General features: G+C 37.0%; 1 protein-coding gene across 5 annotated transcripts in view; it reads right to left on the bottom strand.

The window, feature by feature from the left end:
- Positions 1-493: 493 nt before the first annotated feature.
- LOC136840157 (glutamate-gated chloride channel-like) overlaps positions 494-14,751 on the bottom strand; it is a 500,113-nt gene continuing 485,855 nt past the window's right edge. For 3 of the 5 annotated variants that reach the window (XM_067106604.1, XM_067106606.1, XM_067106607.1), the window contains 7 exons: positions 11,280-11,433; positions 9,035-9,117; positions 8,389-8,523; positions 6,545-6,774; positions 5,136-5,492; positions 4,832-4,879; positions 494-3,346 (listed from right to left, as the gene is read on the bottom strand). In XM_067106604.1, the coding sequence (XP_066962705.1) occupies positions 3,116-3,346; positions 4,832-4,879; positions 5,136-5,492; positions 6,545-6,774; positions 8,389-8,523; positions 9,035-9,117; positions 11,280-11,433 (1,238 nt within the window). In that variant the 3' untranslated portion in view covers positions 494-3,115. The remainder of the gene's footprint in view (positions 3,347-4,831; positions 4,880-5,135; positions 5,493-6,544; positions 6,775-8,388; positions 8,524-9,034; positions 9,118-11,279; positions 11,434-14,751) is intronic. The other 2 variants (XM_067106605.1, XM_067106609.1) reach the window with 1 other exon arrangement.

Below are 14,751 nucleotides of genomic sequence, written 5' to 3'. Positions count from 1 at the left end.
AATGAAGATAAAAACGATGATTGAGGCGGCTTCATCACACAACCTAACATGTACTGGGTCAGTCACACTGCACGCAAACGTTATGCCTCGTCAGCTTGTCCTCAGTTGGATTTTAACAGGGATCTTTGCCATTCAAAATTGATCCCTGATCGTTTTTTCCTACCGAAAGGAACCAAATTTGCTCAACAGCAGCACCAACCGGTAATACTAAATGTGCCTCGCTGTACAAATTCTCAGGTCCAGAGGTCCTTTATTCCTCACAGTTGGACTGTGGAACAGTTTCCCTGAGGATGTGCAATTGGAACCTCAAAAGTTCAAGCGAGGACGCAGTGTATTTCTATCGTAAGGCAATTCTCCTTGTATTTTATGATTCACTTACATTTTTACCTACTTATTTATTATTTTTTTATTTTCTAATAACTGGTCTACTCTTCCTGTATTTCATAGTACCTTCTGTTACTTATTTCAACTGAACATCTTATTCTTTGGAACCTTGAATTTCAAGTCAATGGCCCTGTGAGGTCGCTCCATATACATTTGGTTCATCTTCTGAATAATATTAATAATAATAATTTCGTTTTGTTTAAAATTTAACTGAAATTGTATTCCTACCTTAGGGTGACCAGAAAAACTGAATTATTCTCATGAAAGGTGAAGATTTCATGAAGCAGACTATAAATTACAGTGAACTAGACTCTACATGATTAGCAGTAACTATCTAGATGTTTCAGACATTTGGCATTAAGATTTGTAATAAAAATGTAAAAATATATTCCCTCAATACGAATCATGGCACAATATAATATCTAAATTATACTCTGTGGAGCACAGACACTCTAAGAATGAATCATCATCTGGTATAAAAAAAACAATGACAAAATATATCTAAACTTTGCTTGTCAAATGAAGTAAAGTATATCAAGTGTAGTATACTATATCTCATATTCATCAAGAGGTTCAGATAGATATATGTGACCATCCTTCACATCGAAATTATTATCATTTTAGCGATATATCTAATCGATTTCCAAACTATATGAACTAATTTTGCTTCAAGCTATAGAGGTCACTGTAATGACCTTTGATTGTCTGCTTCAGATGCCATGGGGACACGATTCCTCTTACTGACTAAACATGCAGCGCTCTAGACAACTCTCAAGGCTGTATAACACTTAACATTACAAAAATTGGATTTACCCTGGGTACTGTATTTACATGTATATGGGAGAATGATTTATGCAAAGAGGATTTTCAATACAAAGCAAGCGTCTGCAAGTATCATTAATGCACAAAATAAACAAATGGATTCCCTGTGCCTCAAAGAAAATAGAGATTTTCCAGATCGCTGGTTGGAAGAACTGACTGGCCTACCTTTACTGAGGACGATACCCACAACCATTAGAGTTTGATTTTCGTATGAAAATATTTTAACATGCAAACAACCACGAAAGGAGGTGGAACGATTCTGAACAGTGCGGAGTGCACTCGACAGATTTGCTAGCTTAGATCTCATCTTGCACACAAGTACCTGAAGCAATCATTACATCGGTACTTACATATATGATTCTCATGCACTCATCAGTTATGGATTCTTTCTTATATAAATATGATTTTTTTTTCAAATTAAGGTTTCTACAAGAAAGAAAATAAAGTAGACATGATTAAAATCATGTACAATAAATGCAGCTAGTTAAAAACCTTGAGTACATTTATCTGGTATGAACAGTTCTAATGGCCTTTTTTCGTAACGTTATTTCAGCTACACGAATGTTAGCTATAAAACTGCAATCATCTTGCAAGCAAATGTTGTCTCTATATATTAGTCGTTCGATCAGCAAAGTTAAGCAATGTGGGGACTGGTCTGTAAGTGGATGGTGACAAACATGAAGGGTCAGAAGTCGTCGGCATAAGGTCCCATGAATATCAGTGGGGAAAGACTCTCTGGAAGCCTGTTTGTTTGGCGACTGGCAGGCTTGGATGAAAACTAAAAGACGGAATTCTTAGGTTACTTTAACGTCTATATTTCATGGAACAAGTTTTATAATACACTCTGTTGAGGTTCTGAGTCTGGACCCGGAGCTAGGATTTTTCAATTGTGAAAGGCAAATTAGGTGACAGGGAGTAATTAGGTTCCCATGCAAATTATCCCCTTGTACTGTATTTGAGTAGGAAAATTCAAATGACGCTAGAGCATCTTGGTAACTATTTTAACACTTTTGCCACAATTTATCACGTTGCAGTAAATCAATTTCCTTCAATTTGATATGTTTTGTCTTGCGTTCACTGTAAAGCATTCCTTCCTCAAATATTGTGAAACCAATTAATATTCAATTTTTTTTTCTGGGGCGGGGTAAATCTAGGTTTTTCACAAGTAGATTATACAAACGCACGCTCAGACATAATAATGAATGCCATCACACTTACGCTAAAGTTGAAACCTGAAATCCATAGCACCTCCATACTGTTCATGTTTTCAAATTTTCATTACTTTATAATCAAGTGGTTGCTTGCACGAAAAACAGCATTTGCAAAAAAAAAAAAAAAAAAGTTACCACTACTGAAAAGTAAAATATTGGTTTACAGCCATAAAGTGAACGCTGTACTCTCAGTAAAATAATGGAAATAAATCTGCATTGCTAAAGAGAAGCTCGTAATATACCCTTAATATAGATAAAAACACGTCATACATACACTTTACTTTCTTACTCCTAGAAACATGACTAATAACTCTTCAAGCACAATTCTTATCCTCTAACAAGCCTTGTATACATCGTTTAGTGGATGACGTCACGTGCAAAAATAAGCCGGTGATTTGGTAATCTCATATCAAAAGTATAAGGGCTTGGTATTATACCCTGTCTGAGTATAACTGGAAGTCTGAGAAAACTAACATGTCTGTAAAAGCCCTCTTGTAATGACACACCAAATACTTAACGATAGTCAGGTAAGCCCTCTCTCTCTCTCTCTCTCTCCCTTTCTCTCCGTTACCTTTCCGAACATGCAAAAAGGAACAGGACACGACATTTTGTAGTGGTCATCTCTGCCTCCTTATAAAAATAATAATGTAAGTAACATAAAAACAGCTGGGTTTAAGGTCATCCCGGGAGGTCTGTCTTCAGCGATGCTTGTCCTCCTCCCGGAATAAGTAGGCGCTCCAGTAGGCGACGTTGAAGAGGGCAAAGATGAGGGGAAAGGTGATTCTGGCGATGACGTCAATGCGCTTACTTCTGGTGGGGAACTTGGCCAGCCAAGAGCGCCAGCAGCTGGCGGAAGGCCCTTGGAGATGGACCTCACAGGATCTCAAGCCGTGTGGTCCACCTTCTCTGAATGGTGGCACCAGAGGACGCTGTTGGGAATAAGTATGATCTTGTCAAGGATCTTTATTTGGCAAAAACAGTTTGGAAATACTTTAAATTACGGTTAAAATAAAATACTGATGGGTTAAGCATGAAATATTTCATATTCTTCGAAGAATATTACGCTCCAGAAAACCTTCCGACTTCATAAAACGAAAAGTATCTAAGGGCCACCTCATTACAAATATAACATCAATATGGTCTTCTATTGTATCTATAAAAATGACGCTTAAAACACAAGAATAAAGGTAACAATAAGGTCAATTAAAACGTTGCTACAGCATCAAAAACTAAGAATAAAAAATTGCTATTCAGGACACTGAATCAATATTTGCACAAGGGGCAAAATTAACGCCTTACCAGATACTGTCACTCTGGAGCATTAGTTTTACAGTAATTTCGAGCACACGGAGAGCAGCCCATGCAATAAATCACACAACATTTATTACTGAAGCTTTGAACATGACCTTTAAAATCGTTTCTATGGTTCTATTATAACTTTTTTTATCATTTTTATTCGCATCTGGACTCTGACCCTGCATGTCTTGAACAATCTTGACAACAAATAACCAAAATATTAAACAAAATAGGATCGCATAGGAATGAAAGTTCCCAAGCACCACCTAGGGTTCTTAAGCGACCCCTAAGCACAGACACAAATTTATAGTTCGACCCAGAAAAGCCATTTAATGGATTCATTGTGTTATTTATTTATTTTTTTTGCCTTAGTATACACTGAGCTGAATTTTCTTGTATCAAGGACAGACTGGAATCTGTAAAACTGGACAAACAAATTCTGCCGAAATCTAGGTAGACCTCTCTTTAAAGATTTTAATAAAATTTTCTCCTTACTGTCTTAAAGAGATCTGAACGACAACGGTGATAAAAGAATGAGGTTTGCATAAGTGGTTTAGCAATTATAAAATGTTCTCGAGTTGATATTGTGGTGTTAAACTAAATATACAGTACAAACTGGGGCGATCAACAGACCAAATCCACCAAGAGTAATCAATGCGTTAAAAAGACCGTGTGACCACAACAATGAAAAAATCATTATCATGAAAACGTTATAAAGGTCATCAAAAGGAAAAAGAAATGTCTGGGATGCACTGTAGAGTCTCATTATCATCACCATCGCTTCCAACGCCACGTGATACAAAGGCCCTCAGTGAAATTCCACCCAATGCCTTTCTTTTGCTTTATCTTCCACAAGTCTCCGCTCATCTCTAGCTTCTATTCTCGTAGCAAAAAGTCTAATAATTTTTTTCTTTTAAATTTGAAAACCCAACTTGCTTCGTCTGCAAAGGAATGCTGTAAAAGGGGACCATGCAGTACAAAAGATAAAACATCATATTTACAGTCATATCATGCAAAATTAATTTTAGTTTCCATTCTCTTAGACACAAAATCCAATGTGATTTCAAATATGTGCTCTATATAAATTTGTAAATGTCTACAATGACAATAGCACTCACCATGGCAAATGCTGGAACTCCATTTTCCATCTGCAACATTAAAATCACCTTATTTATAGTTCATAATAACTGCCACGATAAACAGCATATATTTCACAAATTACAGATATCCAATGTGACACGGGACAAGACATCACAATATCTTAATATAATCAATGAACATGTGACACGACACCACACATCACAAACTCTTGATATGATCAGTGAACATTACGTAAAAACTTATATACATTTTCATCATTATTCATTTCAGCGGAGAGCTTTATTCTAATCTTTTTGCACTGCACCTCCGAAATCCACCTACCCTCTCTCTCACGATGCCGTGATAGTCAGGAATGCGCCCATCGTTATCCGGGGAGTGTAAGTTGTCGTGGTGGAACTCCCTGCTGTGGCCGCCGTAGCTCCCCTCGCCGCGGTCGGGAGGGCAGGCGATCATGGACGCCGCTTCACACGCCGAGGGGTTGTCCTCGTCCCAGTGTCTTCGGTTGATCCGGCTCGCCGTGGCCTCGCAGGCTGCGTGCGTCTCTTCCTCCCAGTGCCTGTGGTTTCTCTTGTACTGGTCGCGGTGCATGTCTGATCTGGAAGCGTAGTTGACCAGGGCGAACTCCAACAGGGCTCCGAAGACGAAGGTCAGGCAGACGCCCGTCCACACGTCTATGGCCTGTAGGAGAGCAAGTGAATGGTTGCAGATAATTCTTATATAAATTAAGCAATAATTCAGTTGCACTGTAGCTTTTTGTGACAGTAGCTGAGATTGGGCACTTGTACCATTACTCAGCCCAAGAACCCAAGATAAAAGTAAACAAAATGGAGAAAACTTACAAGCAAAAGAATGAGTTCCAACCCTACAGATATCATACTTGTAGTACGTGCCCATAAAAATCTGTTAGCACATTTCATTAAAGCGTTAATTTTGTTATGATTTAATAAAGTATCTCTACTTCCTACTTTTTTTTTGCCTCCTTTTTTTTGTACTGCGTTCAATACCCCTAAATGTACTAGGCTTTTTTGCTCTGTTATGACATTACCTCAGTTTTAAGTATTTTTTCTTAACTTCGACAATTTACAGCCTTGCATTGGTTTCATTAAAGGTGACAATATTTGTCTTATGGTATTTAAATATGTTTCAACTGCTGGCTTTAATGTCTGCAAAAATTTCTTTGATAAAATGTAACATTAAGGAAAAAGAAATTCATCTCTACAGGAATAAAAATAAAACCAAATCGCAAGACTAACAGATTCACTTGGTCCCTCGTCAATTGAGTACGAGTATAATAAAGTCAACTATACGGTCAATCACCACTACTCCCATGAACACAATAAATGATTCATAATTATATAGTACTTCTTTAAAATAAGTATGAACAATCGAAACGGTTCATCAGATTTAACTGACTTACTGTAAAAATTTTCCTTAATATATACCAGCACCTACAGTCTGTTCCGAAAATAAACTCACACCATAGACTGAAACTATACATAGAATCTCTATTCCATGCTAACCGAAATCACACAGAAAGTATTCCAAAACAAAACTCAAATAAAGTGAGAGTATCCATACATAAATTCTAACAAAAATGAGAAATCACTCCAAAATTAAAATCCATCCATAAATGTAACCTGCTCCGAAATCAAACGAAATCATAAAAAAGAAACTCACTTCAAAAATAAATTCAAATCACACTCGAAAACAAAAGAATTGCTGCTACTGACCTTAGTGTAGGACACGGGAGGCAAACTCTGATTGATGCCAGCATTCTGAGTGGACATGGTGAGCAAAGTGGTGACCCCGAGGGCAACCCGAGCGGGCACTGCGTGCTGGTCCAGCCAGAAGGACACCCAGGACACGATGACCAGCATGCAGCAGGGGATGTAGTACTGGATGAGGTAATAGGAGAACTCCCTCTTGAAGATGAGGTTGACCTGGAGGCAGCTGTACTCGCCTGGAATTATCGTGTCAATGGGTCACATGCAGGATGAACTTACTGGTTCTCTACTCATCCTCGTGGTGGATGAAGAACTGGGGTTTTGGAATGTTTTAGGAAATTGTAAGAAAAATGAAAGGCAAAAGCTACTAAAATAAACATTCTTATGTTTATATATATATAGTATATATATATATATATATATATATATATATATATGTATATATATATATATATATATATATATATATATATATACACACTTGTCACTTTTTACTAGATACGTATGTAATTGTAATAGTTACAATGTCCTCTCACCTTCTCGAATTTTTCACATATTTTGGATACGCTTATTACTGCATAACTTCAGATCCAAATGCAAGATGTATGAAGTCATTCTGATATTTCTTGCATTTAGATCTAAGGTAGTGAAAAGCGTATTCAAACGTGAGATGAATTTGAGAAGTTAAGAGGGAATAAAGGCTATTACAATTACACACACACACACACACACACACACACATATATATATATATATATATATATATAATGTTAAAACTATTCACCAATATTAAGCCCCAAATATCGTTTAATATTGGGTATAAGTTATTCCTAAGGTGTACTGAATTCGATATTAAACGATATTCATGGCTTAATATTTGTGAATATAAAAGGTCGTACGTATGCAAGACTAAAATTCACATACACACACACACATATATATATGTATGTATGTATGTATACTAACACTGGCGTAGCAACATTGTAGCCTATCCCCTTATGAATATTTTTTTATTTCTTTCCCCTTTTGCATATAAAAGTGATTTCTATGGACACCCCTCGTTCAGATTAAAATTCTGTTGTCTTTTGACTTTGGATTCCTTATTTCATTAGGAAAAGGACGTTCACAGAATATTTATCACGAAACTTGTCATTTTATGAAACACAAAAATAGGATTTGTAATCAAGTAAAAATATACATATACACATATATGAATGTATGAATGTATGTATGTATGCATGTATGTACACACATATATATATAATTATACGTAATGTCTGTATGTATGATAGTCTTATTTTCAATTTTCAGTGACAAGTAGGTAGCGACTATCCCCAACAGCATAATATGGCGTGTAGTGAAATAATGCGGAATCTAGCTCAAACAAAAAACATGAAAATCTGTAGTATCTGTCTCTACTGGTTAGCTTGTATTCTTAAGGCGAAGAGGAGGAATCAATAAATACTGCATACCCTAATCCAAATAAGTGGTCTCATCCATAATCTGGAATAAGCAGGACACTAATAAGACACATATCCCTGTAAAGGATCCTGTATGTAGTCTGAGATACAGGACACTTCAATTGTGGCTCTACATATTTGACTTTGTAACTCCGTGAATTTGGTTGCTGGCTGCACTATTTTAAAGAGGATTCACATGAAATGAAAACATTTTGCTGGACATCCTTCTACTTTCAGAAGTTACCAGACCTTGCTTGATATCCATCTGGTTTCATTACAGTTCAAATGCCTTGCTAAATATCTACGTGTCCTTCACAAGAGTAAAAAGTACCTAGCTTTCACATCAATCTGCTTTCAAAGAAGAGTCATGAAACGACCCCATGTACTCACCTGTATTAGTCTTGCTGTTGCAGTATTTAGGTATAAACTTCTCGAGCGTGAAACGTGGCAAGTGAAGGTTTTTGGTGACCTGGATGGGCTCATTTTTCTCCCACAGGAACAGGAGGTCCTCTGTTGTCCATCCATCTATGAAACAAAAAAGATGTTGCATTAGATTTGCATTTCACCGATTATATATATTTCGAATGATCAGCATTGAATTTTAAATCTCCTACATAGTGAGCGATTTAACGCAAATATTAACGTGAACGTTAATATTTGATAATGCTATCTACAGAGTACTGTGCTGAAAAATATTCAAACAAATTACATCATACTTATACTGGTACAAGCGTGAAAACGACAGCAAAATAAATTAGAAATTGCTCAGTTGAATGTATTGTAACAGTTAATGGAAAACGATAAAACTCTGAAAAGGAAGAAATTATTTTGAAGAATAAACATTGCCCTGAATGCTAAAATCATTAAACATAAATCATTTTTAGATAAAAGATAGTAGTAATATATAAACATCTCAAAACTGTCACTAGCTTTTATTTAAACATCCTACCGTTCAGTTTTGATTTACGTTAGCAACACTAGAGATGAAACACATAAAAAATAATCATCTAATAGTAACACGAATAAAGGTACTTACAGGAAGCCATCAGAAGCTGACACACCTGGGTGTCCAGTGGATACAACTTCAAGTTCATGGGGCAGGACAGAGTCAGCGAGATTCTAAGTGGGGTAATGAAGAGAAAAGAAAAATTGATAAAATTTCCCACTATACTCTTGCTCATCTTCGGCGCTGCTGTTTCTCCTGTCTCTCTGCATCAATTCCTAGTGAAAACTATCCACAGGGGATGTCACCCACAATGTCATGCCTAAGGGGTGCTAAAGGTCCTTTGGGACAGCCTTCCATCGACCCCAGCTCAGCTGTCTAACTTCTCTTACTTTACCCTGCTCCAGTTCTCTACTCTGGTCTAGGAACATATCCTTCTGGCGAGCCTTAGATTCTAAGTCTCACGAAGTTGGCCTATCATATGGTAGAAATTCAAGACTTATAGCCGTTTCTCTCTCCTTCTTTTACTCAAAACAGACGAGACAACCAATTTATTGTGTATCTTTCCTTTTCTGAATGAATGCCATAATCATGGCCTAAAGGTTCAAGTAAAAAATAGAAAGGGATAGGAGGAGATTAACTTGTTTCTAATGTAAAAATGAAAGCCTAAGATTCTCGTGCAACACCAGTTTCCATTCAATCAAAGTATTTAATCTAATCAATTATTTCAAAGACTAACGGGGCTGGCACCTAATGTCGTTATATAACGGAGGACATATGGAACCACGAATATAAATGTTAGTGGCAAAAAATAAATGGGGTTAACTTCATAAGATGCAAACTGCCTCTAGAACAATGGAAGGTTATAGCCACCAGGGGGAGATTTATAAGTCACAGCAGCCATAAACTAAGGGAGGCTCCCTAAACCTCATAAAGAACCTTCAATCACTTTTTAAAGCATATAGATGTAACCAATGAATCCCATCTGTTTCTTGCTGCTGTTTTAGCAATAGTGAATATGGTGTAACTATATACTCTCTCTCTCTCTCTCTCTCTCTCTCAAACACACACACACATATATATATATATATATATATATGTATATATATATACTATATATATATATATATATATATATATATATATATATATATATATATATATATATATATATATATATATATATATATATATATATATATATATATATATATATATATATGCGTGCGCGTGTGTATGCATCCTTTTCACGTCCTTGATTTCTCCTATCTTTATAGTTTTGGAGTCTCTCTTTATTTACTTTTACAATTTTAAATCCACGGTTGTTATTCTCTGTCTCTCTCTCTCTCTCTCCTCCCCCTTGATGACAAATTCCTTTCAGCTGTTCCTCAAACAAACCTTGATCGCAGTCATGAACTTTGACTCACTTTACCCCTCCTGTCCTTGGCTCTCCCCGTCTCCATTACTTTCTGCGGGGCTGATGGATGCCACAGTCAATATAAAGCGAGATGGAATATGAATTCCAGACGAGATTACAATCCCCAGAGTGGTGACACTGCGTGCCAAAATAAAAAAAAAAGGGGGGGGCACTTGAAAAAGTTAAAATTTCTTTTTTTAATTTATTTTTCTTGGTTTCAGGAAAGACAGCTGAGTGCTATGTTCGGAATTCACTTAATTAAACGTATGAGTTTTATCTGGTAAACTTATGGGAAATATAAGAATGGAGGCACTTGAAAAAGAGTTAAAATTTCTTTTCTATTTATTTTTCTTGTTTTCAGGAAAGACAACTGAGTGCTATGTGCAGAATTAACTTAATTAAAAGTATGTATTTTATCTTGTCAACTTATGGGAAATATAAGAATGTTATGAATAATCCCGCCGAGCAAATGCAACTTGATAAGCATGACGTAAATTAACGAATACACATTCAGACTTATCGCTTCCGAGTAATACATCAGAATTCACCCAAGCCTGATATAAATATAAGGAAGCCTAAGCAGAAAAATAACATAAATTACGAATGTCACGAATAAGCCCACGCCCCGCAAATACAACTTAACAAGTACGACGTAACACTAATGAACAGAAACTTTCAAATTTATCATTTCAAGTGATTCATCAGGATTCAACTAAGCCTGACATAACAACAAAGAAACGTACGCAGAAAAATAACAGAAATTACAAATGTTATAAATAATCCCCCGTTCCACAAATACAACTTAAGAGCCATGACGCTAATGAACGAACATCCATATTTATCACCTCAATGATCAAAATCCAACTGGATTAAAACAACAATGAAAACCTACTTGTACCCAGAGACCGAAGCGAAACCAACCTGATGCTGTAGAGGACGTCGCCGTTGGGGAAGATGCGGATGTACGTGTTGGGTAAGATGATATCGTGGAAGTGGCCCGTCTTCTCGTTCTTGAAGAAGAGGTCTGGCATCCATATCTTATCCGTCTCTGTCAGCGTAAGGTAGTTGATCTTCCCTGCAAGAAAAGGCGGATGGAAATTTCGCCAAAATGGTCTCGGGCGATGCGAACGAAAAATATTGTCAACAGGAGCGACCCACTTTCTTCCGTACGGTGGGGTCGTTGGGGCTTTCTTATTAATCTATTCATTTTTTTTATGATGTGAGGTATTGTGGGAGCTAATTAGCAATGCGTTCCTTTACTACTGCTTATTCCAAAGAAGGTTCATTTAAGTTATTGTTTACATTTCGTCTATTCTTAAAACTATCTTAATTCGTTCCCTGACATTCTAAATAAAAGTGCAACTTGAGCGGACAATGGGTTTCTACAGTAGTACTGTTGCTTTAGGTTGAAATAAACTAGTATGTGTCACTCAGAGGAGTTTACGTAAATAAAGAAGATGCCAAATACTTTGGTCTTGAACATTGCAGATTCACGACAAAGGCTAAAATGCTTCCCTACGACCCATGATTATGAACCTTCCTGAAATTCTGTTAGTTATAACATTATATTTTCATGTGTTATTTTTTATATGAGGTCTGAAAATACTGGGAATCAATGCACCAAAAATAATCTAAGTTGCACTGAGGTTTTTGTGGCCACAGTGAAATAAATAATTCAAGTCAGATGGACCGCCTGGTTACAAATACACACGAGGAAAATTTTCTGCGACACGGTAATTTTCAAAACTTTCAAAACTGTAAACATAAGGGCTTGAAGTAAAACGCTGTAGGACTGAAAAAGAATCCCTCTGTGTAAGTCAGAGAATGAAGAGGCGTTCAGCAAAAAAAAAAAAAAAAAAAAAAAAAGGGGGTGGGAATTGGGTGGGTGGGATCCAAATGTTGAGTATAAATAAAAACAATGAATGTTAACGTAAAATAATGCTTTTAAGTGTCTTAATATAAAAATACGCGATGGGATTAAATTTACACTGAAATAAATGCACTTCACCAACAAAACCAAGTCCTTTTCGTTGTCGTGATTAATGGACATCAAAAAATAAATTCACTACACTCGCTTTGTGCCACGAGAATACACAACCCTATTTCATCATCTTATTCACTCTCGCTCAAGGGTTAGAAGCCTCTGCTGCATATCAGATGCCAAAGAATCCCCTTCTCTTGTCTTGAATTGAAGTATGTCATTCTGTCTGTTGTACTGCCAAATTCAATTTGGGCCTTTTCTGTTCCTTATAAAATTCTGTGTGAAAATATTACATCGCATACATACTAGTTCCGACAAGACGATGTGATTCACATTCATACGTTGACTTACATACTCAAACAATAGAGAGAGAGAGAGAGAGAGAGAGAGAGAGAGAGAGCCTGACTGTTTTGTGTATATGGTGATCGAGTTACTTCAAGAATCTATAGTGATTCTTATCAAGTTTCCGCTGATAGGATACTGTAGGTCAATCAAGGCTTGTAAGGAAAGAATCCCGCGAATACAATCACCGGGGCGTCTGATGTGATAAAAATCTCATACATTTAATTAAAAGCGCCAAGTTTCCGATAAGAATTCGGAGGCGAGGTTGAATTCTACCCCAGCATAAAAAAAAAAATAAGAAGAATAACAATAATTACGACGCCTCAGGTCTTCAAAATGACTGATAAGAAACTATAAGATCGATCTTTATCTATTCTTCTTCTTCTAAAGAATATCCAGAATCAGTAAGTTATCGTTTCCCCCCCACCCGCTCCCCTCTTGTTCCAACGCCTTTTTACCCTGCAAAAGGCCCTGGGGAAATTTTGGCTAATGACAACTGCACAATGGGAGCGACGGTTTTCCGAAGACTATGCAAAGACTTTTGAAAGAAAAAGACGCTTCGGTGTTGCCATGTCAGATTCCCATTTTCCTTTTTATACAGAATGGCGAGGAAAAATACGTTTGCCGGAAGATGTCAGTCACTTAAATCTCCGTCCAGCACGGCTCTGTTAAAAGAATTTTTATTTATCTATTTATCTTTTGTGATTGTTCGTTGAACTGCGGGAATAGAGGGTAAGGAGGGGGAGAGGTGGTTAAGGGGTAGAATAACCAGAACATTTTCAGGTCTGACTCCGAAGGAAATTCTTTTTTGCCGTGAGCTGACATGAGTTGTTTGAACAAAGTGGACGCGTGAAGAAACGGGGCGGAGGGCCCAGTCTGATATATTATCCGAGAGAGAGAGAGAGAGAGAGAGAGAGAGAGAGAGAGAGAGAGAGACTCGTAAATAAAACGGAAAGGGCAGCAACGACGAGTTACGAGACATCGTTTTTTGTCCTTTTTTGAAGACAGGCGTTCTCAAGGAGGATTCGAGGATCTCGTTCCGACACTATTCATTCCAAAAATATCGAATTTCGCTTCATGACTCTTTCACTTTCTCTTTGGCTGTCCTTCGCAGTCTAACAAAGGAGAGATGGCGCAACAACTCATTATATTGCTTTTGTGTATACGTCACTGAAACTCTTAATTTGTCACAACATTCCATGGGAAAGATTTGAAGGTCTGTGACAAATTAGAGTTTTAGAAACAGATTCACAAACAACATAAGTTATTGCGAGTGCTTACAACAGCGAATGCTCTGGTAAGTTTTACTGTCTTTTCAATCAATTATATATTTTTTTTGCAAGGATTCAGGCTTCTACCTGAGACTTTCAAGCGCAGGCGAAACACCAAAACAATGACAATAATTATAACTGTTTGTCATAAGAGGAGGAGACAAAGAAAACACTGGTTTGCTGGAAAGGCGCAAAACCGAAAAAGAGAGGTGACAACATTCAGGAACAAGAAAATAGTTGGAACAACAATGAATGATCATGAAAATTTTAGGGGAGTTGACGAGCTGCTTATGAAATCAATGAAACTACTGTTTTACAAAGGGTTTTCATACCTGAACCAACAACTACTCGATGAATCCAGCAACAGAAAACGTTGATTACCTCTACGTCACCTGCTTTTAAGTGAAAGTTTATTTTTATTTTCCTTCTTTAAGCTGAGAGTAACCTAAATGATGAAGTCTTCCTTTCCATATCTCAATATACGTAACTTCCTTCTCACTCTTTAGTCAACAGCAAGATCGCCATCTTTTCCTCTTCCACGAAGCCTATGTTTACCCATTCCATTTTTAGTTTTCTGTAAAAGAAAACTATTGTGCCGGCTTTGTATTTCCGTCCCCACTTTTTCTGTCCGCCCTCGGATCTTAAAAACTACTGAGGCCAGAGGGCTGCAAATTGGTAAGTTGGTCATCCACCCTCCAATCATCAAACATACCAAACTGCAGCCCTCTAGCCTCAGTAGTTTTTCTTTTTTAATTTAAAGTTAAAGTTAGCCATAATCGTGCTTCTGACAACGCAACAA

This window comes from Macrobrachium rosenbergii, chromosome 7 (assembly GCF_040412425.1).
Source record: "Macrobrachium rosenbergii isolate ZJJX-2024 chromosome 7, ASM4041242v1, whole genome shotgun sequence".
Lineage (NCBI taxonomy): Eukaryota > Metazoa > Arthropoda > Malacostraca > Decapoda > Palaemonidae > Macrobrachium > Macrobrachium rosenbergii.
Note: the sequence above shows the minus strand (reverse complement) of the source record. Positions and strands in the feature narration are given on the sequence as shown.